Raw genomic sequence first — 23,578 nt, forward strand, 5'->3', positions numbered from 1 at the left:
TTGTTCCTATGGACACTTAAGATAACAATCACAGCAGGGCTTACCTCCATTTGATTAAAAGATCAAGAGGTCACATATTTCCCACCCTTAGGACTGGGGAGATGCTGCACATGCCCAGAAAGTCTCCTTGAAGGTTGAAAAGAAGGGGATGCCATGCCAAAATAGGTGATGCCAAGGACCCGCTCACAGGGCTCTGGACTAGAATCCATCTTGGAAAAAAGTTTCATATGCATGTTGGTGAGGATCCTTAGGGCAGCTCAGGTGTGGAAAAAGAAACCAGATAACTGGCCAAAGGTAAACAAGTCTGGAAGAACTGTCCTTATGATAGATTTTCCTGCCTTCTATGGGGCTCCTCCTCCTGGGAGGACGCCCACACTCTTTCTCTCCAGTGTGAATCTCTGCTTCGCTTCTGTCTTAACTGAGCAGTTTCTCTGTGTGCACTCTCATCTGTTGTGCTGTGCCTCTAATAGTACACTTTGTACCTGTTTGTTTTGTTTACAATTTTTGCCTTCTTGAGAAATGCATTTTTCAGTGGGGGCAAGAGCCAGGAAAACCTTGTCTCTAGCGTCTAGCCCCTGGTGGACGAGCAGCTAAACTCCTGATTTTCATCCAGGCCACTCAGGGCAGATCCCTGGGTAGAAAACTAAGACTTCGCTTCAGGCCACCCTTCATGGCCTTCTGTCTCCGAGAATGGGATTTCAAGGTCAACTGCAGGTCCAGTTCCCGGGCTGAGAACTAAGCCACCGCTCACGGCTGACTCTCCCGAGATCACTGATGCTGAAACCCGGGATTTCAAGGTAAACTGCTGTTCTCCCTGAACTGCTGGTGGGAGACTTCTGGCTTTCAGTCTCTCCCGTGAGAACTCACTTGCTCTCGGTCTCTGCCTTGTTCTCTTTCCTGGATCCACAGGGCTGAATCTGGGTCCACTCAATGAAGGAGCCCTCTCCCCCTCTTCCTCCCTCCTCTCCCCCTCTTCCTCCCTCCTCTCCCCCTCTTCCTCCCTCCTTCTCTCTTTCTCCCTCCTCTCTCCCTCTTCTTTCTCCCTCTTCCTCCCTCCTCTCTCCCTCTTCCTTCTCTCTCCTTTCTCCCTGAGCTACAACCCCCAGGAGGTCTTCCACTCAAGCAGTGCTTTCTCTTGGACTTCGCAAGCAGCACGCTGGAAGCTGTAGCTCAGCACCTCCAACAAATCACTCCCTGCTACACCCACACTTTACCCCCGGGCCCCACTGTCTTTTAATGTTTCTCCCGGAGTCCCCTGCTACCACAAACACCTCATTCCTCTTTTTTTTCCCCGTGATTTTCTTTCCCGCATTACTCATGAAGCAAGGTGGTTGGTCTGCTCCCTCCGCCCCCCACAAGCCTTAAGTCTCCTTCATGTTTACCTTAGATGCCAAACAAACAGGGCAATAGACCTAGGGTACTTCTGCTGTTTAATGTCCCACCTTATTCCGTGTCCAGGAATCCCCGAGGGGAATACTCCCAGCTCTCAGCCTCAGGTCCTGACCCCCACGGCATTCTGCATTGCAGTCAACTCCAGTGACTCCAGCAGTCCGCCCCCGCCAGCCCCAGGCTCTGACAGTCCACATGCTGCCGTGGACAGCCTACTGGGCTGGCTATTTTGAACCATACCACAAAGCAGCAACAGATGTCACTTAAAGAGACCCCTGGTGATGGACCGATACTGGTTCAAATACCCACACGCCCCTGGACCCCTGGCACAAGGACGGGGTTGACCAGAGATGTCTGGTGGAGGATGCTCGAAATGCCATGAAGCCCAGGATTTGAAGGAAATTCAGAAGACACTCTGGGTCTCCCTCAGGGGTCCCTGAGTAATGTTTCTGGGAGGCTGGGCTTCATTTCTAGGAGCGCTGTTCTTGGTTGCAGGTTGCTCAGCGTGCGAGGATCCTCTTTCTAAGCCAGATGGGTTGAGAAAGGGAAAACAGAATTTGCTGTAACATGACCTGAACTTTATTCAGGTTGGGGGATGGAAAGTGACCTAGAGATTGGGGCCTCTAGATTGTAATACTATCTGACAATTAGATCTTTATCACCACAGGATTGGAAAATAAGCTGAGATAAACTCTCTTGAACTTCTAAACAGTCTTCATCAGCTTCTCCCAACTCGCAGGGTGGTGTAACAAGCTTCCCCAAATCCTGCAATTTCTTCTACTTCTTCAGATTCTTCTGATCAAACTAAGATCCCACCTCTCCAGAGGGGAAGTCCCTGCTGGGGCAACATTTTATCATCCATTTATCTGCTCCTATTTTTAGGGCCAATTTGAGCACTGGTCTAAATTTTAGCTATGAAACTATGACTACAGAAAAGAAAGATGATATTTCATTATGACATGGTGTGGCCACAATATTCTCTGCACTTCAGAGAAAATTAAGAAAAAAATCTGAAATTGGAAAAAAAAAAAACACTTTTTTTTTTTTGCACGTACAGTTAGAGAAAGCCAGCTTTTAAAACACTTTTTCTTTCAGAATTCTGACCCTGAAAAAACAACTCCTACTAAGAGAATGTGGCTTTCTCTCCCTGTACTTTGACACCAGGGCTCCCAGGAACACTTATAGCCCTTAATAATCTCTAATTCCTGAGACTGGGCAAAAAAATGAGGGCAAAGCTTTTTAAAATTTTACTCATCCCAACTGCTATTTATAAACCAGTGAGTTTTGTATCATAATGCCTGATTCATGACTAAGTATAGAAAATGAAATTATGAGATTGCTGTCTGGATATACATGTGTGTTTACACTCTGATACCTTTGTAAAAGTGCTCCCTCTTCCAGATTTGTAGAGTGGACTTTCTAAGATTCAACTGAAATGAATTAGGTAAATAAATGTTGTTAGTAACGGTGAGCCAGTGCCAGACAGAAGTCTGGTTTTCTCTCTGTGAAGAGAACACAGTTTTCTTGGAACACTGCCTTTGACGACACACCATGTGAACTCCCTTGCCTTTAAGTCATTTATGTTCGCTTTGGAAATCTTCCCGTTACTTTGGTTGAGTGAATAAGTATTATTTCACGATGATCTCTGAAGATTACGGCACATTTAGACACAGTTCATTCTGCTTCTACAAAACTCAACTCCTTGTAGTCAGACTTTTGCCCACCCTGATGCCTTTGCCCCATGGCAATGGTCTACTGTTAGGTTAGGGAAGTTAAAGAAGGTGAACAACAGCTGTCAACTAAAGTCACACTGATGGGAAATCCAAGATGACCATTTAGCTTTTCCCAGCTCCTTGGCAAACCTCATTGTCATTTCATCGGTTAAAGCCTTTCCTGACTACCTGGCTTTGTTACCCTCATGATGGAAAGAAAATGGTTAAAACATATGTTCCACGTGGGATATACCTTCTACAGTCTCTAGTGATCAAAGTACCCCCTTCGCTGTACAGATCATACAAACCTTCCCTTAAAACCTCTAAACTTCTTGAAACTATCACTGTCACTAATCCTCAATCATTAGGCGAGATCAACAGAGCTAATGGAAAAAATTGGACTCAAAAAGAACAAACATTAATTACAGGAGATTAAATGAATCACTAAAGACATGTGTGTGTGCGTGCTAAGTCGCTTCAGTCCTGTCTGACTCCTTGCGACACTGTGGACTGCATGCAGCCCCCCAGGATCCTCTGTTGGTGGGACTCTCCAGGCAAGAATACTGGAGTGGGTTGCCATGCCCTCCTCCAGGGGATCTTCCTGACCCAGGGATCGAACCTGTGTCTCTTACATGTACGTGCATTGGCAGGTGGCACCACTTGGGAAGCCCCCAAAAAATGCTAAGTATGGTTATAATGCTTATGACTTTTTTTCTGACATATTACTGGCTTCTAATCTGGTTTTCAGGTATTAAAAAAGCTATTCTCAAGCTGCTGGTGATTTACAACAACTTGGTAACTGACATCCGCAGATAAAATTAAAACATTTTTCGTTTCTCTCTGCTTGGTCCCTCCAGAAAATGAGGATCTTTGGGCTCTGAACAGTCTCATTGGGTTAAAAAGACACATGCAGGGAACTCAAGGTTTGGGCAGACCTCTGTGAGACAGAAATCCACCTAGGCAAAATCTGGTGATAGACCTTTGGCACAGCTTTCTTGGCCTTCAGGGGCCTTTTGGAAATTTTAGTCAGAGATTGCTTCTGAAGGATTACACCAGGGTCGCTGTTCCCTGGTGGCTCAGAGGGTAATGAATCCGCCCACAATGTGGGAGACCTGGGTTTAATCCCTGGGCCAGGAGGATCCCCTGGAGAAGGGAATGGCCACCCAGTCCAGTCTTCTTGCCTGGAGAATCCAATGGACAGAGGAGCCTGCAGGCCACAGTCCATGGGGTCACAGAATTGGACACGACTGAACAACTAACTCTTTCACTTTTACTATGGAGGAACCCATGTGGTCATAGGTCAATGGACCTAAGATCAGCTAGATGTGCTGATTCCAATCTGGGTTGACTACATATTGACTTGTCTGACTTTGCAAGAGCTGCATATCACTGTCTGTCCTCCTTTCCTGAGTGATACAGAGAAAACAATTATGTCTGGGGCTTGCCTGGTGGCTCAGTAGTAAAGAAGCTGCCTGCCAACGCAGGAGATGCAGGTTCAATCCCTGGTTATGGAAGATCCCTCAAAGTAAACGGCAACCTGCTCCCGTATTCTTGCCTGGGAAGTCCCATGGACAGAGGAGCCTGGCAGGCTACAGTCCATGGGGTCGCAAAACAGTCGGTTACCACTTAGCAACAACACAACAGTGACAAAACCCTGTCTGGGTAAAAGATCAAGAGGTCACGTATTTCCCATCTTTAGGGCAAGGGAGACGCTCCACATACACAGGAAGGCTTCTGCAGGCCCCAAAAAGAGGGAGTGCCATCCCATAATAGGTGATGCCAAGGGCCCCTCAGGCCTCTGGGCTGGAATCCATCTTGGAAGAGAGCTGCACATATGTGTTGGGGAGGATTGTCGGGCAGGTCAGGTGTGAAAAAAGAAACCAGATAATTGGCCAAAGGTGAGCAAAGATGTGGAAGAACTGCTGGGTATGAAGGGTTTTCCTGCCTCTGTCCGGGGCTCCTTCCCATGAGGGGAGACGCCCACACTCTCTCCCTCCAGGTGTGTGACTCGGCCTCGCTTCTGTCTTAACTAAACAGGCTGCTCCTCTGTGCGCTCTCCCGCTTGTGCTGTGCCTCTAATAATGCACTTTGTACCTGTTCGGTTTTTTTTAAAACAGTTTTTTCCTCCTTGAGAAATGCGGTTTTCAGTGAGGACAAGAGCCAGGGGCACCTTGTCTCTAGCCTCTAGCCCCTGGTGGATGAGAGGCTGGGATTCCTGGTTTTCATCCAGGCCTCCCAGCTCCAATTCCTGAGCAGAGAACTAAGACCTCCTTTCAACCCACTGCTTGAGGCTGTCTCTCGCTCACTCGCTCTGAGATCAACCCCACTCGGTTTCAGAAAATGGGAAGAGCAAATGATTGGTTAACAAACGTTTGCCCCTCTGCACAGACAAGTCTTTCAAAGACCAAAAGTTCTCCCTGGTAATAGCTCTCTTCCTGGCGTAGGCACTTAATCTAAATTATTTTGAGCCATGAAAGGAGAGGCAAAAGGCTTTCCTTCAGGCTGCAACGTCTCAGCTGCCTTCAGCTGAAGTGTCCGCAAGCCAAAGTGGCATGTTTTAGAGTGACGCGTTCTCCTTCCCCTCACTTCTCTTCAGCCACCCTTCCAGTAACGCTGAAGCATATTCAAGGTTTCACGCCTCAGATACCAAATCTCAGAGCTGGAGAACTTGCCCAGTGCATCCTTCCCCACCTGCTCCCATCACTCCTATGCTCTGTGGAATTGGACTCCCAGGACCCAGGCCAGGTGGACACTCTTGACGGCTTGCCTTGTTGTTTTCTCAGCAGATCTGAGCCTCCTCAACTGTGCCTAGGATGCTGTGTCAGTATGTTCACCAATTTGGTCAGAAGCTGGTCCGCAGGCGGCGGCTGGGGCCCAGGGAGGCGTCTGACAGGTGCACGGCTCGTCGTCTGAACACCCTCGACCTGATTGCCTTGGGTTTGGGCGGCACCCTAGGGAATGGCATGTACATCTTGGTTGGACAAGTGTCTGCGTATGAGGCTGGACCAGCGATCGTCATCTGCTACTTGCTGGCCTGTCTGTCTACTCTTTTATCCGGGCTTTGCTATGCAGAGTTGGCAGCCCGGGTACCATGCTCCGGCTCTGCGTATCTCTACAGCTACGTCACCATGGGTCAGCTGTGCGCCTTCATCACTGGCTGGAACCTCATCCTGTCCTATGTCATGGGTGAGACGATGGGGTGGGGGAAGGTGTGGGGCTTCAGATCAGAAACTCAGAGGAGGTACTGGAGTCTTTATTAATTTGGGAAAACTTTGTTGTCAACGTTGTGGGCTGAAGTGGGTTATTGTGGCAGGAAAAACCCCACAAGTTCTTTCTACTCAGATCAACCCCACTTCCTTTAAATGATGGACCAGGAACTGAGGGAAAGGGAACTGCGGGGGGTGGGTAAGAAGGGGGCGTGGCCCACAGGCTCATCCCTTCACCTCTTTGAAGTCTCTGCTCAGCTGCTGCCTTTGCGGGAGTTCTCTACCACCCATTTTTTTTTAAATCTCTTCATTTATCGGGTTGCGCTGTCTTTGGTGCTGGGCACGGGCTGCTCTTCTAGTTCTGGTGTGAGGCCTGCTCATCGCCACAGCTCCTCTTGTTATGGCACATGGGCTAAGTTGCCCTGGGACATGCGGAATCTTTCTGGACCAGGGATCAAACCCTGCATGTCCCCTGCATTAGCAGGCGAATTCTTAACCACTGCACCACCAGAGAAATCCTGCAACTCAGTTTAAAATTTTACCCTCAGGACTTCCCTGGTGGTCCAGTGGCTAAGGCTCTGAGCTCACAAAGCAGGGGGCCCAGGTTCAATCCCTGGTCAGGGAACTATATCCCACGGGCCACAGAGTTTGCATGCAGCAACTAAGACCCAGTACAGCTAAGCAAATATATATTTTTTAAAACAGGGGGACTTTCCTGGTGGTCCAGTGTTTAAGAATCTGCCTGACAATGCAGGTAACATGGGTTCAGTCCCTGATGCAAGAAGATTCCACATGCCGTGGGGTCACTAAGCTTATGTGCCACAGCCACTGAGCCCACACAGCCTAGAACCCATGCTTCACAAGAAGAGAAGCCCGTGCCCTGCAACTAGGGAGCAGCCCCCACTCCCTGCATCTGGAGAAAAGCCCGCGTGCGGCAGTGGAGACCCAGTGCGGCCAAGAGTAAATGAATCGATAAACAAAATCTTTAAAAAATAAAGAAAAGGAAATAAATCACAGCAGGATCCTCTATGATCCACCTCCCAGAATTCTGGAAATAAAAGCAAAAATAAACAAATGGGATCTAATTAAAATTAAAAGCTTCTGTACAACAAAGGAAAATATAAGCAAGGTGAAAAGACAGCCTTCTGAATGGGAGAAAATAATAGCAACTGAAACAACTGACAAACAACTAATCTCAAAAATATACAAGCAACTTCTGCAGCTCAATTCCAGAAAAATAAACGACCCAATCAAAAAATGGGCCAAAGAACTAAGTAGACATTTCTCCAAAGAAGACATACGGATGGCTAACAAACACATGAAAAGATGTTCAACATCACTCATTATTAGAGAAATGCAAATCAAAACCACAATGAGGTACCACTTCACACCAGTCAGAATGGCTGCGATCCAAAAATCTGCAAGCAATAAATGCTGGAGAGGGTGTGGAGAAAAGGGAACCCTCCTACACTGTTGGTGGGAATGCAAACTAGTACAGCCACTTTGGAGAACAGTGTGGAGATTCCTTAAAAAATTGCAAATAGAACTACCTTATGACCCAGCAATCCCACTGCTGGGCATACACACCGAGGAAACCAGAATTGAAAGAGACACATGTACCCCAATGTTCATCGCAGCACTGTTTACAATAGCCAGGACATGGAAACAACGTAGATGTCCATCAGCAGATGAATGGATAAGAAAGTTGTGGTACATATACACAATGGAGTATTACTCAGCCGTTAAAAAGAATTCATTTGAATCAGTTCTGATGAGATGGGTGAAACTGGAGCCAATTATACAGAGTGAAGTAAGCCAGAAAGAAAAACACCAATACAGTATACTAACACATATATATGGAATTTAGGAAGATGGCAATGACGACCCTGTATGCAAGACAGGAAAAAAGACACAGATGTGTATACCAGACTTTTGGACTCAGAGGGAGAGGGAGAGGGTGGGATGATTTGGGAGAATGGGAATTATAACATGTATACTGTCATGTAAGAATTGAATCGCCAGTCCATGTCTGACATAGGGTGCAGCTTGCTTGGGGCTGGTGCATGGGGATGACCCAGAGAGATGTTGTGGGGAGGGAGGTGGGAGGGGGGTTCATGTTTGGGAACGCATGTAAGAATTAAAGATTTTAAAATTAAAAAAAAATAAAAAATTTTAAAAAAAAAGAAATGAAAAAAAAAAAAGAAAAGGAAATAAACTTTCACCCTCATCTTCCAACCTTCATTTTTTAATTAATTAATTTTAATTGGAGGCTGATTACTTTACAATATTGTAGTGATTTTTGCCCTACATTCTTCTAACCTTCTTGATCCCACCTTCCAGTTATATTTTTTCTGGCCTCACGTTAATCTCCTGCTAACGTATTAAATGGACAGACGAGCCTGGCTGGCTGCAGTCCAAGGGGTCGCAAAGAGTGGGACATGACTGAGTGACTAAACACAGCACACAGCAATATATTAAATAGTTGAGCTATTTTGTGAATCATCTGGGTCCACTCTCTTCCGTCTATACATAGAAACTTCTTGAGCTTAAGTGATTTGTTGGCTTCTTTCCCCCATGCTTCCCATGACATGGCAGGAGTTCAGTTCACGTCTTTTGATGAACGTTTCTTCCTCTGCAGGCACCGCCTGTGTGTCCAGGGCCTGGAGTGCCGCCTTTGACAGCCTGATTGGGAACCACATCTCTCAGGCGTTCCAGGGAACTTTCTCTCTGAACGTGCCCTACTTCCAGGCCACATATGCAGACTTTTTTGCACTGGGCCTGGTGTTGCTTCTTACAGGTGAGACACGGTTCAGTGATGGAACGGGCAGAGTAGAGTATGGAAGAGGAGAGCTGGGGTGCAGAAGGCTAGGGGCTCCAGAATGGTGGGCCAATTAAGCCTGGAATGAAGTGTCTGGGACAAGAGGGACAGGAAGGCAAGACAGACGTAGACCATGGTTTTCCACCCTTGGCACTATTGACATTCTGCGTAAAATCATTCTTTGGTGTGTGTGTGGGGAGTACTGCCCTATTCATTGTAGGTTTTATTTTGAATCACTGTAAAATATTGAGTAGCACTCCTGGTTTTTCCAGGGGTAAAATAGTCAGTAGCTCAGTCAGTAAAGAATCTGCCTGTAGTGCAGGAGACCCAGGTTCGATCCCTGGGTCAGGAAGATCCCCTGGAGAAGGAAACGGCAACTCACTCCAGTATTCTTGCCTGGAGAATTCCATGGATAGAGGAGCCTGGCGGGCCACAGTCCATGGGGTCAAAAGAGTCAGACACGATTCGTGACTAAACCACCACCACCCTGGTTTGTACTCACTACAAAATAGTGAAGCCCACCTCCTGAATTACAACAATCAGAATGTCTCCAGACTTTACCAAGAGTCTCTTGAGAGATAAAAATCCTCCCCACCTGATAATCATTTACTTTGACTTAGAAGTTTCTTCCGTGTACTGAGACTGAAGATGTTTGAGAGGAAATTCACAGGAAATTAAACTTTTTCTTTTTTTACCATATCGCCCCAGATTTATTGGGATATAATTGAGATTGCAATATTATATAATTTTAAGATATGCAAAGTGTGATTTGATCGATTGGTTTATTGTGAGATGGTTGCCACAGTAAGAAATTAACCATCTTCAAAGTGGACAATTCAGTGGCACTGAGTACCTTCAAGACCCTGGTTCAATTCCTGGGTCAGGAAGATCCACTGGAGAAGGGATAGGCTACCCGCTCCAGTATTCTTGGGCTTCCCTTGTGGCTCAGCTGGTAAAGAATCCACCCGCAATGTGGGAGACCTGGGTTTGATCCCTGGGTTGGGAAGATGCCCCTGGAGAAGGGAAAGGCTGCCCACTCCAGTATTCTGTCCTGGAGAATTAATTCCATGCACTAAGTCCATGGGGTCGCAAAGAGTCAGACACGACTGAGCGACTTTCACTTTCACCTTCACACTGTTGTACAACCATTTCCTGCTTCTAGTTCCAAATGTTTTCATCGCAAGAAAAGGGAAACCTGTACACACCAAGCGATCACTGTCTACCTTCCACTCACCCGCAAACACCAGCCTCTGACAACCGCTCGTCTGTTCTCTGTCTCTGTGGATTTAGTTATTTTGGATGTCTCTTATTCCATCTTCCTCCACAGGACTACTGTTTCTGGGAGCTCGTGAGTCGACCCTGGTTAACAAAGTGTTCACTGGCTTGAACCTTTTGGTTCTCAGCTTCACCATCCTCTCTGGCTTCATTAAGGGAGACCTGCACAATTGGAAGCTCACGGAAGAGGACTACAGATTAGCTACATCTGGATCCAGTGACGCCTATAGGTCAGGACGGTGATCTTGGTCGCAGTAATGCCTGTGCGTCTGATGCAGAGCTGGGAATAAGCTGAGGACTAACGACTTTGGGGCTGACGGATCTAGATGATACAAATCCTGGGGCCCAGGGCTTGCGAAGTTAACTGAGGAGCCCAGTGGACTCCTGTGAACACACCTCACCCATGTTCTTTCTTGCTCCTTCTCTCAACACAGCTTGGGCCCTCTGGGTTCTGGAGGGTTTCTGCCTTTTGGCTTTGAAGGGATTCTCCAGGGAGCAGCAACGTGCGTCTATGCCTTTGTTGGCTTTGACGTCATTGCTACTACAGGTAACACGGTCGCTGGGTGTCTTACTGAGGGTCTGGGCAGATTGGGCTGCCCTTGGGCGCAGGGGTTGGGAGAAGGTTAGACTGTGTTTGGAGGTGCAAGGGGAAATCAGATCCTGTGCTTTCATTCCAGTGTGTTTACTGACCCTGTACTCCACTCATCTTGCAGGGAAAGAGGCCCAAGATCCTCGTCGCTCCATCCCCTTGGGCATCGTGATCACGATCTTTATCGGCTTTCTGGCGTATTTTGGTGTCTCAGCGGCACTCACCCTCATGGTGCCCTACTACCAAATTCAACCCCAGAGCCCCTTGCTGCAGGCTTTCCTCCATGTCAGGTGGAACCCTGCCCGATATGTCGTGGCTGTTGGCACCCTATGTGCTCTTACATCCAGGTCGGTGTCACAGGGTTTTAATCCACCCTCTGTGGGATTATCACGGATCATAGTCCTTGGATTGAGAAACAACAAGAAAAGACATCTGACCCCAGGAAGACAGGGAACAGAAGCTCTGGCCTCTCCTGCTTCTCCACATCCTCACATGTTTCCATTTCCTGTCCCAGCCTCCTGGGAACCATGTTCACCATGCCTCGGTTGATCTACGCAATGGCAGAGGATGGTCTCCTTTTCCGGGGACTTGCCCAACTCCATGGCCGCAGAGGAACCCCCATCTGGGCCATCTTGGTTTCTGGAATGCTTGCAGGTATATAAACAAAATCCACTCCGTCTTTGATCAATTTTCTTGACTTGTATGTATCTACAGTCTCACTCTCTTCTACCTTGTTTGGGCCCTGATTTTAGCGGTCTTGGCTCTACTCTTGGAGCTGATCGATCTTGTGTACCTTGTGTCAATTGGGACCCTGCTTGCTTACTCCCTGGTGGCCTTTTCAGTCCTTGTCCTCAGGTAAGACTTCTCTACACCTTGGCTGGGGGTCTTTGACTCACAGGGATTGATGCAGAGGTTATTCTCTTCTTCCTTCCTGCTACCTTCTAAATGTCCTGCTATCATTACGTTGGGAAATGACGGATTAGTCTGGGTAATGTTGGATGAGTAGGGGCTACCATTAATACTGCCTTGATATTTCTAATGCAGGTATCAACCAGAACAGAATCTCAGCAAGAATGAGAAAATAGATGATGAAATTGATATTTCACAATGGGAAGCAAGTCCTTGGGAACCTGCATCAGAAGCAGGAACGTCAAGGACTCTAAAGACTCTGTGGTTCCCTACCGGTACCACCCCCACTCTGAAATCTGGCCACATTGTCTATGGATGTGCCTCCCTGCTTGGTGAGCAGTGGGACTTCTCTTTGGCTGTATTCTGGAATTGACAGCATGGAGAAGGCAGTGTGTTTTGAGCAATTGAGGAGGAGTCTTGGAGATACAGTGGCCCTTCCTGATGTGGGCAGCATGGGGGGGAGGCTGTGACCCAAGGTCCTGGCGTCTTTGGCTTCTGGAGTCCAGCCTGTTCTCCACCTTGACCCTTGCAGTTCTCCTGCTGATAATCCTGAGCCTGGTCCTGGCCCAGTGGCCCAGCCAGGTGTTCTCTGGAGACCCCGTGCTCACAACAGTGGCTGTGCTGCTGCTGCTGCTCATCACTGGGGTCACGGTCATCATCTGGAGGCAGCCCCAGGACCCCACTGCTCTTCACTTCAAGGTAGGTGACCTCATGTGCCCACAGTGTCCACCTTGAGTGAAGGAGGTCTGCATGCTTTGAGGTCTAAGTGTCCTTCACTGGACCAGGAATAACAGGGGTTGCTAAAACCACTGGACTCTTCCCTGATCCACACTCAGTGCTTTACGTACACAATGTCAGTAGGCACTGAACACACAGCCTGAGTAGAATGGGAGTCTTCTGACACACGGGTTGCAGTCTCCCTCTCAGACATCTGGGGTGTGTCCAGGGATGAGCTGACTCTGCCCACAGGTGCCTGCTCTGCCTGTCCTCCCACTGGTGAGCATCTTTGTGAACATCTACTTGTTGATGCAGATGAACACTGGGACCTGGGTCCTATTTGGCGTCTGGATGGCGGTTGGTAAGTGCCTTCCCTGGAAAATGAGTGACTGAACCCAAGTGTCTTCCTACTACCTCTCCCAGAAACTGTGTCAGACAGCATAATAGGAGGGCTAATGGGATTTTAAAGTGAGGAGAGCACCAACTTTTCTTTCTCATCATCTCATTTCCCTCCTAGGATTTGCCATATACTTTGGATATGGGATCCGACACAGCCTGGAGGAGAACAATGATAAACAGTTACCAGCCTCCACCTCCCAAATGCTGGACCAAAACATGCCCAATAATGAATCAGGTTAACCATAAGAAACTGATACTGTGCAGAATCCTTTCACGCACTGGAGGTATCTTCCCATTCAAGGGTGACTTTGAGCCTCTATGGAGTCTGAAGTTGAAATGCAGTGACAGCCGTGTACTTATTGCCACCAGATAGAATGACATTACTGTTGAATAATTTTTAAGTAAACTTTCAAAACATAATATGTATACAGAAAAGCACACGATTCATAAGTGGGCAGCAAGATCAATTTTCACAAAGAAAGTACAACTATTAACTATTAACTAAAAGTGGAAGTGATGCTTAAAAGATGCTTACTCCTTGGAAGAAAAGTTATGACCAACCCAGACAGCATATTGAAAAGCAGAGACATTACTTTGCCAACAAAGGTCCGTCTAGTCAAGGCTATGGTTTTTCCAGTGGTCATGTATGGATGTGAGAGTTGGACTGTGAAGAAAGCTGAGCACCGAAGAATTGACGCTTTTGAACTGTGGTGTTGGAGAAGACTCTTGAGAGTCCCTTGAACTGCAAGGAGATCCAACCAGTCCATTCTGAAGGAGATCAGCCCTGGGATTTCTTTGGAAGGAATGATGCTAAAGCTGAAACTCCAGTTCTTTGGCCACCTCATGTGAAGAGTTGACTCAGTGGAAAAGGCTCTGATGCTGGGAGGGATTGAAGGCAGGAGGAGAAGGGGACGACAGAGGATGAGATGGCTGCATGGCATCACTGACTCGATGGACACAAGTTTGGGTGAACTCCAGGAGTTGGTGATGGACAGGGAGGCCTGGCGTGCTGTGATTCATGGGGTCGCCAAGAGTCAGACACGACTGAGTGACTGAACTGAACTGAACTGAACTGAAAAGTCAAAGTGAAGTCTCTCAGTCCTGTCCGACTGCGATTTTCCAGGCAAGAATACTGGAGTGGGTTGCCATTTCCTTCTCCAGGAGATCTTCCCAACCCAGGGCTTGAACCCGCATTGTAGGCAGACGCTTTACCATCTGAGCCACCAGGGAAGCCCTAACTATTAGATAAAGGGAGTAATAAAGTATCAACGGGCATATAGGAGGCGCCTTCTTATGCCTATTTCCAGTGAAACACAGAGACTGTGACCTGGAAAGAAATACAGGCAACCATACCTTGTGTCTAGAGTTGTGGGAATGACCAACTAGAATAGAGTGAAATGTCTGAAATACCATGTGTTCAGTTTTAGGAGATGAGACACATAATCAAATAATCGCATGTATATACAATGTTTTATGTGCCCCAAGAGGGATAAAATTTTCTTTAGCAGATGTTATCACACTGAATGTACAGTATTTATATGGGAAAAAAATTTTGCTCAACTAATTAAAATGGAAAATTGGCCTTTAAAGCCATGTCTGATCTATGAGTGGCGCATACTATATCATGTTGCAGGAGAAAATAAATACAGAGAGAAATTGGGGAGAGAAGAGAGAAGGCGGGGAGGTGGTGAAGGGGCTCCCTGCATTGGATCTCACTTTCAAATGAAAATCATGAAGTGATGGATGTAGGTGGGCATCTCATGGAAAGCCGTGAAGGATTTTTAAAATGATTATTCTTGGTGTAGATTGGCTAGGAGGATAAAACAGTTGCTTGAAGCAGGGCAGGAGACAAAGCAAATCATTAACAGGTTATTCTGCTAATATTCAAGAAAATTAGAGATACCAAGGGAACATTTCATGCAAAGATGGGCTCAAAAAAGGATAGAAATGGTATGGACTGAACAGAAGCAGAAAATATTAAGAAGAGGTGGCAAGAATACACAGAGGAACTGTACAAAAAAGATCTTGACAACCCAGATAATCATGATGGTGTGATCACTTACCTAGAGTCAGACATCCTTGAATGTGAAGTCAAATGGAACTTAGAAAGCATCACTATGAACAAAGCAAGGGGAGGTGATGGAATTCCAGTGGAGCTATTTCAAATCCTGAAAGATGATGCTCTCAAACTGCTGCACTCAATATGTCAGCAAATTTGGAAAACTCAGCAGTGGCCACAGGACTGAAAAGGTCAGTTTTCATTCCAATTCCAAAGAAAGGCAATGCCAAAGAATGCTCAAACTACCGCACAATTGCACTCATCTCACAAGCTAATAAAATAATGCTCAAAATTCTCCAAGGCAGCCTTCAGCAATATGTGAACCATGAACTTCCAGATGTACAAGCTGGTTTTAGAAAAGGCAGAGGAACCAGAGATCAAATTGCCAACATCTGCTGGATCATGGAAAAAACAATAGAGTTCCAGAAAAACATCTATTTCTGCTTTATTGACTATGCCAAAGCCTTTGACTGTGTGGATCACAATCAACTGTGGAAAATTCTGAAAGAGATGGGAATACCAGACCACCTGACCTGCCTCTTGAGAAACCTGTATGCAGGTCAGGAAGCAGCAGTTAGAACTGGACATGGAACAACAGACTGGTTCCAAATAGGAAAAGGAGGACGTCAAGGCAGTATATAGTCATCCTGCTTATTTAACTTATATGCAGAGTACATCATGAGAAATGCTGGGCTGGAAGAAGCACAAGCTGGAATCAAGATTGCCGGGAAAAATGTCAATAACCTCAGATATGCAGATGACACCACCCATATGGCAGAAAGTGAAGAGGAACTGAAAAGCCTCTTGATGAAAGTGAAAGAGGAGAATGAAAAGGTTTGCTTAAAGCTCAACATTCAGAAAACTAAGTTCATGGCATCTGGTCCCATCACTTCATGGCGGATAGATGGGGAAACAGTAGAAACAGTGTCAGACTTTGTTTTTTGGGCTCCAAAATCACTGCAGATGCTGATTGCAACCATGAAATTAAGAGACACTTACTCCTTGGAAGGAAAGTTATGACCGACATGGATAGCATATTGAAAAGCAGAGACATTGCTTTGCCAACAAAGGTCCGTCTAGTCAAGGCTATGGTTTTTCCAGTGGTCATGTATGGATGTGAGAGTTAGACTGTGACGAAAGCTGAGCGCCGAAGAATTCATGCTTTTGAACTGTGGTGTTGGAGAAGACTCGCGAGAGTCCCTTGGACTGCAAGGAGATCCAACCAGTCCATTCTGAAGGAGATCGGCCCTGGGATTTCTTTGGAAGGAATGATGCTGAAGCTGAAACTCCAGTACTTTGGCCACCTCATGCGAAGAGTTGACTCATTGGAAAAGACTCTGATGCTGGGAGGGATTGAGGGCAGGAGGAGAAGGGGACGACAGAGGATGAGATGGCTGGATGGCATCACCAACTTGATGGACACGAGTTTGGGTAAACTCCGGGAGTTAGTGATGGACAGGGAGGCCTGGCATGCTGCGATTCATGGGGTCGCCAAGACTCGGACACGACTGAGCAACTGAACTGAAGTGAACTGAACTGATTCATAAATGGGTGGTTCCCACAGGGCAGGGAGTCAGTGAGTGGCTGTGAGCAGGGCAACAAGATGAGGAAGGGGTTTGGGAGATGACTGAGGGTCTGCTGTCTTTCCAGGGACAGGGGTACAACGTGGCCACCCTCCAGGCTTCACATATGCCTCTCCCACAGCACATGCCTCCCCACTTTACTGCCCATGTGAGCCTGGAAAAGTCACCTAGCCTTCCCTTTAACCCTCTAAAGGCTTAGCAAAGAAGTGGAGAAATAAGACACAGGATGGCTCCTTACATAACCTATGTAAGGTTGGAATTTCAGAGCTGAGGTGTTTGTCTCTGTTGATGGAAAATTAAATAACAACCATGGTAAGAAAAAAGAAAAGAGAATTTTGGTTATTTCCATAACACAGAATTTTAAGATAATATATTTAAATTTAAGACAGCTTATGACTGATAACAATTTACTAGGATATATCAAATCACTGTGGACTGTGACCACACCCATGAAATTAAAAGATGCTTGCTCCTTGGAAGAAGGGCTATGACAAACCTAGAGAGTGCATTAAAAAACAGAGACATTTCTTTGCCGACAAAGGTCTGTCTAGTCAAAGCTATGCTTGGCAAAGAAGTAGAGAGATAAAGCACAGGATGAGTCCTTACATAACCTATGTAAGATGGGAAATCCAGAGGTGAGGTGTTTGGCTCTGTAGATGGAAAATTAAATGGCAATTGAGGTAAGAAAAAGGAGAGTTTTTACTATTTTCATAACATTTAATATTTCAAGATAATAATTAGAATTATGACTGATAACAATATGCTGGGACATAGTAGGCTTTTTACAATTTCATATAGTTTTTTAGAAAAAAATATTGATAACATTTATCCTTCCAATATCACCTTAGAAGGTTCATCATCACTTACTTGACTCTGATAGCTATGTAATAATATTTGCCAATTTTCCTAATTATAATGGGTTCAATATCTTTCTCTGAGATGTTGTAGGGGCTCACTGAAAAATCCCCAAATTAGCTAGAGGTCAAGAAAATATTTCACTTATAGTATTATTTGGGAGTGACTTCCCTGGTGGTCCAATGCCTAAGAGTCCATGCTCCCAAAGCACGGGGTTCAAGTTTGATCCCTGGTTAGGAAATTAGATCCCACATCATAACGTAGATAAGATTTACCATGGCCAAATAATTTGTGTGTGTGTGTGTGTGTGTGTGTGTGTGTGTGGTAAAGGAATTTGATTTGGGAAGATTTTCGAAGATAGCACAACTTCTTTTTTTATTTTTTTTTGAACCTTTTCTGCAGCTTGCAGAATCTTAGTTCCCAGACCAGGGATGTATAACCCAGGCCCCCCTGCCATGAACCCCTGGACCACCAGGGAAATCCCCCACAAGTTTTCTATAACTTCCTTTATTACACTCAGATTTTCAGGGTTCTGCTTCTCCCCTCCCCCACTTTAATGTCACTTTAGGACAAAATTTCTTCCTTTCCCTTTAACAAAATACACGTTCATCCTTATAACTTTAAAAAATTTTCCTTGAATGCAAATATATTTTCCTTATTAATTTCAGTAGTTTTAATAACACATGTTAATCAGACTTCTTAACATTTATGCTTAGTTGCTCAGTCGTGTTTGTTTGCAACCCCATGGATGGTAGCCCGCCAGGCTCCTCTGTCCATGGGATTTCCCAGGCAAGAGTACTGGAGTGGGCTGCCATTTCCTTACCCAGGGGATCATTCTCAGCTCAGGGATCAAACCCCCATCTCCTGTGTCTCCTGCACTGCAGGCAGATTCCTTGCACAGTGAGCCATTGGTAAAACCCCATAGCAATTCTAATTACTAGTGAAAATTAAGTAAGTAATTGTGAACTGTTGGTTATATCAGTATTTCTTTTTAATTGAAGTAGACTTGTTGTACAGTATTATATTATTAATAGTTTCAGGTGTACAGCATAGCTACTGAGTAGTTTCATCAATTATACTCCATTGAAAGTTATTACACGATAAGGGTGACAATTCCGTGTACTCTACAATCTATCCTTGCTGCCTATCTATTGTATACATGGTATAATCTCTGAATACCATATCCCTAATTTGATCCTGCCTCCTTCCCTCTCTTTGGCCACCTGATGTGAAGAGCTGACTCATTGGGAAAGACCCTGATGCTGGGAAAGATTGAGGGCAAAAGGAGAAGGGGGTGACAGAGGACAAGATGGTTAGATAGCATCACCAACTCAAAGGACATGAATTTGAGCAAACTCCAGGAAATAGTGGAGGACAAAGGAGCCTGGTTTGTAGTCCATGGGGTTGCAAAGAGTCAGACGCGACTTAGTGACTGAGCAAAAACAACCTTCCCTCGCACCGCCGGTAACCACTAGTTTGTTTTCTGGATCTGTGAGTCTGTTTCTCCTTTGATACATTTACTTGTATTTTTTTTTTAATATTCCACATGCAAATGATATCATACAGTAACTGGAAGAATATTTACTCACTATGCTATACACCTGAAACTAATATTATAAACCAACTATATTTCAATAAACAAAGAACAAATAGACATCCATTCAGGAGGGAAAGCACCTTTTGAAAAAGTTGGGGTAATTTTTCTGCTATACCTAGAAGTGAAGCAGCTACGTGTATGCAGGTGTCCCCTCCGCCTTGAACTCCCCTTCCTCCCCGCCCCCATCCCACCCTCTAGGTCATCACAGAGCCCTGAGCCAAGCTCCCTGAGCTGGACAGCAGCTTCCCACTAGCTACCAGCCTTACACACACTAGTGTATATATGTCAATGCTACTCTCTCAGTTCGTCTCAGCCTCCCCATCCCCACCTGCCTCACATGTCTGTTCTCTCGCCCGGCGTCTCTGTTCCTGCCCTGCATACAGGCTCATCTGTACCGTTTCTCTTGACTCCATCCATATACATTAATGTATGCTATTTGCCTTTCTCTTTCTCACTTACTTCACGCTGTCTGACAGACTCTAGGTCTATCCATATCTCTACAAATAACCCAGTCTCGATTCCTTTCCTGGTGAGTGATAGTCCCCCGTGCCTGTGTACCACGCCTTCTCTGCCCATCACAGTTAGGTTGCTTCCATGTGCTGGCGACCGCAAACAGCACTGGAATAAACACTGGGGTACTCGTGTCTTTCTGAATTGTTTCCCTCGTGTTATACGCTCAGTAGTGGGATTCTGGATCATGCGGAAGTTCTGTTTTTTACAGAACCTCCATGCTGTTCTCCGTCATGGCTGAATCAGTTTACATTCCCACCAACAGCGCAAGAGGGTTGCCTTTTCTCCACATCCTCTCCAGCATTTACTGATGATGGCCATTCTGATCGGTGGGAGGTGATACCTCGCTGTCGTGTTGATTCCCATTTCTCTGATAATGAGCGATGTTGAGCATCTTTTTCTTCATGCGTTTGTTGGCCATCTGTGTGTCTTCTTTGGAGAAATGTCTGTTTAGGTCTTCTGCCCATTTTCTGGATTGGTTTGGAAAAGCACCCCTGTGAGTATGGCAGGACTTAGCTCCATGTGCCCAAGGAGCCCTGGGGGAGTCTTGTCTGTCTGTGCATCTGGGTCACAGGCTGGCAGACCTCACTATGGGCTGCAGAACCTGCAGAGCCAGGGAACCTGCCCGGACCCCTCTGGGGCGCAGGTGTAACCTGGAGAACAGTAACCTGGGCTGATTCACATGCACAGGAGAAAATTCACAGGTCAGCCTTCACTAGGGAAGAGTCTGGCACTCCAAAAAAGGATCAAAGCAAGAGTAGCAGAAACTACCCCCAACCCCCTGAACACGCACACACACACACAAGGAAACATCTCGCAGGGCTGATCTCCCATCACAGAAAAGGAAAGAGCTCAGGGAGTGTTCAGTTAGCCTAGTTCTGCAGAACACCGCTGCAGAACACAGGACACCGCTGTGTCTCTACAGCAGCCTCCACAGTGCTTAGAGGGGACCTCCTTAAGGAGGGAGAGGAAAGGTATGGGCAAAGAGGCTGATCAACATTTCAAAGGGCGTGAAAGGGATTGCTCTCAACAGGGAACCCAACCACATGCCTCCTTGAGCACCACAGCCAGGAATTTACCTCCTGCGTCCACGGGCACCCTCTGTGCCCCAAGTCCTTGACCCACACTTCCCCCGCTCTCCAGGGGCTCCTTGTGGGACCCTCCCCCTGCAGTGCCCAGGGGAGCCCGGGCTCAGAAAACCGGCCCCCGCTCTGGGCAAAGGCGCCCGCAAACTGGAGCCCTAGCGCCACTTTCCAGAAATCCAGAGACAGCTTTCCAGGAGGCAGCCTGGTGGGTTGTCAGAGCAGAGAGACAGAAAGGCTAAGAATTCTCCCACAAGAGGGAGCAAGAAAAGTGGAGTAGGTGTAGGGATAGAAAGAGAAAGATCCAGATAATACACCGCCATCGTTAAAACAGGATACAGGATGCTTGGGGCTGGTGCATGGGGATGATCCAGAGAGATGATATGGGGTGGGAGGTGGGAGGGGGATTCAGGATTGGGAGCTCGTATACACCCGTGGTGGATTCATGTCAATGTATGGCAAAACCAATACACTATTGTAAAGTAAAATAAAGTAAAAATAAAATTTTTTTAAAAAGAAAAAAAAAAGAATACCCCAACTGAAGGTAACTAGCAAAGATTGAAGATGTCTGCTACTTCAAATGGGAGAGCGCCAATGGAAAACTACCAAAAAAGCATGAAACATTAAAGAAACACGCCATCACGAAAAGAATATAACCTGTTTCCAATAAGCTACAACATGGATGAACCTGTGGACATGTTACTAGGTGAAACAAGCCTGATAGAAAATGACAAATACTGAATGGCTCCCCTAAACTACCTACAGTGGTCAGAGCGATAGAGACAGGAAGTAGAGTGGTGATTGCCAGCAACTGTGCAGGAGAAAGGGGGAACTTTTGTTGAATGTGTACAGTTTCGGTTTTGCAAGATGAAAAAAAGTTCTGGAGTTTGGTTGCCCAAAATGTGAATGTTCTTAACACTTCTGAACTGGACACTTAAAATGGTTACAATGCTAAATGATACATTATATGTAATTTACTATAATAAACACCATCTCGGAACCACCGCCTGGGGGTAACCGCAGAAGAGTCAAGGGCTGATAACAACACTGCAGGTGTTTCCCAGCCCACCCCCACCCCAGCAACCCAGGGGTGAGGACTGTCTTCTGTGCTCAGGACTCCCGGCTTTGGTTCTTGGAGATGTCCCGGCTCCAGCCCTGCACGGCTTATCCTCAGCCTCCCTGACTGACCCAGGTCTCCAGGCTCTGCTCCAAGGATCCAGTAAGTCTCGGGTCAGCCTCTTCTGTGGGAGACTGGGCGCTGAGTTCACATCCTCCCAAAGAGACCTCTGCAACCCCAGAGTGCAGGGAGTCAGCCCAGCTCCAGCCTGAAGGTGGAAAGACCCGTTTTACAGATGAAAGCAGGAGCTGGTGTCTGCGCTGTGTTTGTGTGTAAGGAAGGGTGGAGGGAGATTGCATCAGTGCCTTGAGGCTCTAAGACAATTTTCCTGTTGTTCATATAATATTAGAGATCACCCTTATATAAGGTTTATGATGTAGGGTTGGTGATCATGCCTTAGTATAGATTTTATGATTTTAATCTCTTTTTACTGTGGGCCCTTTGAATCTATGGGTTCTTCCTCTTCTGCAGATATTGGGGTAACTGTAAGGGACTTGAACACCCACAGATTTAGGTATATGTAAAGAATAAACGCATGATGACTTACATTCAGTCACTTTTGGGTTTGCTGTGCCCAAGTTTTATTATTTATCGTGGGCAGTAATTTTTTTTTAATAGTGGTAAAATACACAGAGGGCTTCCCAGGTGGCTCAGTGCTAAAGAATCTGCCTGCCAACGCAGGGGAGGCAGGTTCAAGATCCTTGGTCTGGGAACTAAGGTCCTACATGCCCACGGCTCCTGAGCCCACAGGGCCTGGAGCCTGCAGGCCACCACTGAAGGGAAGTCCGCAGGGAGCCTGCCACAAAGAGTCCGCACGCTGCAATTAGGATCAGGGCTTGCGTGCTAACTCACAGCAGTAGTGTCGGACTCTGCGACCCTGTGGACTCCAACTCTCCAGGCTCCTCTGTCCATGGGATTCTCCAGGCAAGAATACTGAGCGGATCTTCCCCACCCAGGTATCAAACCTGGGTCTCCCGCATTGCAGGCGGGTTCTTTACTGACTGTGCCACCGGGGAAGCCCCTAGGCTCAGAGACAGTCTGGCAATTGAGGCTCAGATGCTCCCCTGAGCTAAGGAGACGGAGGTAGGGATCTGAGGCTTCAAGGGGGAGGAAGACAACTTACAGGAGGTCAGTGAACAGCTGCTTGCTCCTCTAGGCAGGCAAGTCCTTTTGAGATTAAAAGCTGTTCTCTGGTAATAGCTCTTTTCCTGGAGTAGGTCCCCTAATATAATTATTTTGAGCAGTTAAAGGAGAGACAGAGAACTCCTGAGTCCGCTGGGTCTGAATCGCCTTCAGCTCAAAACAACCCATATCCAAAGTGGACATTTTGGGGAGATATATTCTCATCCTCTTCACGTCTCTTCAAGTAACTCTCCCAGTAACTTTGAAATATGTTTAAAGTGTTATTTATGTGTGAAGAAACCAAAGTTCAGAGACGGACAACTTGCCCAATGTGTCCTTATATCACCTGCTTCCCCTCATTCTGTTGCTTCATGGAATTGGATTCCCAAGGCCAAGGGCAGATGGATATTCTTCTTTTTTTTTTTTTATTGAAGTAAAGTTGATGTCTAATGTTGTGTTAATTTCAGTTGTACAGCAAAGTGATTCAGTTATGTATACAGTTCCCATATTTTTAAAAATGTTTATTTGTCTGAGCCAACGCTTAGCTGTGGTATATGGAATCTAGTTCTCTGACCCGGGATGGGACCTGGGCCCCTTGATTTGGAGCGTGGAGTCTTAGCTCCTGGCCCACCAGGGAAG

At 46.4% G+C, this 23,578-nt stretch overlaps 1 protein-coding gene across 1 annotated transcript; it reads left to right on the top strand.

Moving 5' to 3' along the window:
* LOC102169897 (cationic amino acid transporter 3-like) lies at positions 692–13,572 on the top strand. The gene is made up of 12 exons (XM_018063032.1): positions 692–797; positions 5,888–6,287; positions 8,946–9,104; positions 10,453–10,630; positions 10,835–10,947; positions 11,114–11,336; positions 11,504–11,643; positions 11,742–11,844; positions 12,034–12,230; positions 12,431–12,597; positions 12,868–12,976; positions 13,133–13,572. The coding sequence occupies exons 2-12, from the start codon at positions 5,915–5,917 to the stop codon at positions 13,252–13,254; spliced, it is 1,884 nt and encodes a 627-aa protein (XP_017918521.1). The 5' UTR covers positions 692–797; positions 5,888–5,914; the 3' UTR covers positions 13,255–13,572.

This window comes from Capra hircus, chromosome 18 (assembly GCF_001704415.2).
Source record: "Capra hircus breed San Clemente chromosome 18, ASM170441v1, whole genome shotgun sequence".
NCBI classification, from domain to species: domain Eukaryota; kingdom Metazoa; phylum Chordata; class Mammalia; order Artiodactyla; family Bovidae; genus Capra; species Capra hircus.

Excerpts from the sequence above, each read along its gene's own strand:
- LOC102169897 (XM_018063032.1), top strand. The coding sequence starts at position 5,915 with ATGCTGTGTCAGTATGTTCACCAATTTGGTCAGAAGCTGGTCCGCAGG. Across the intron at positions 6,288-8,945 it reads CATCCTGTCCTATGTCATGG|GCACCGCCTGTGTGTCCAGG; the intron begins GTGAGACGATGG and ends CTTCCTCTGCAG. Across the intron at positions 11,845-12,033 it reads TTTTCAGTCCTTGTCCTCAG|GTATCAACCAGAACAGAATC; the intron begins GTAAGACTTCTC and ends TTTCTAATGCAG.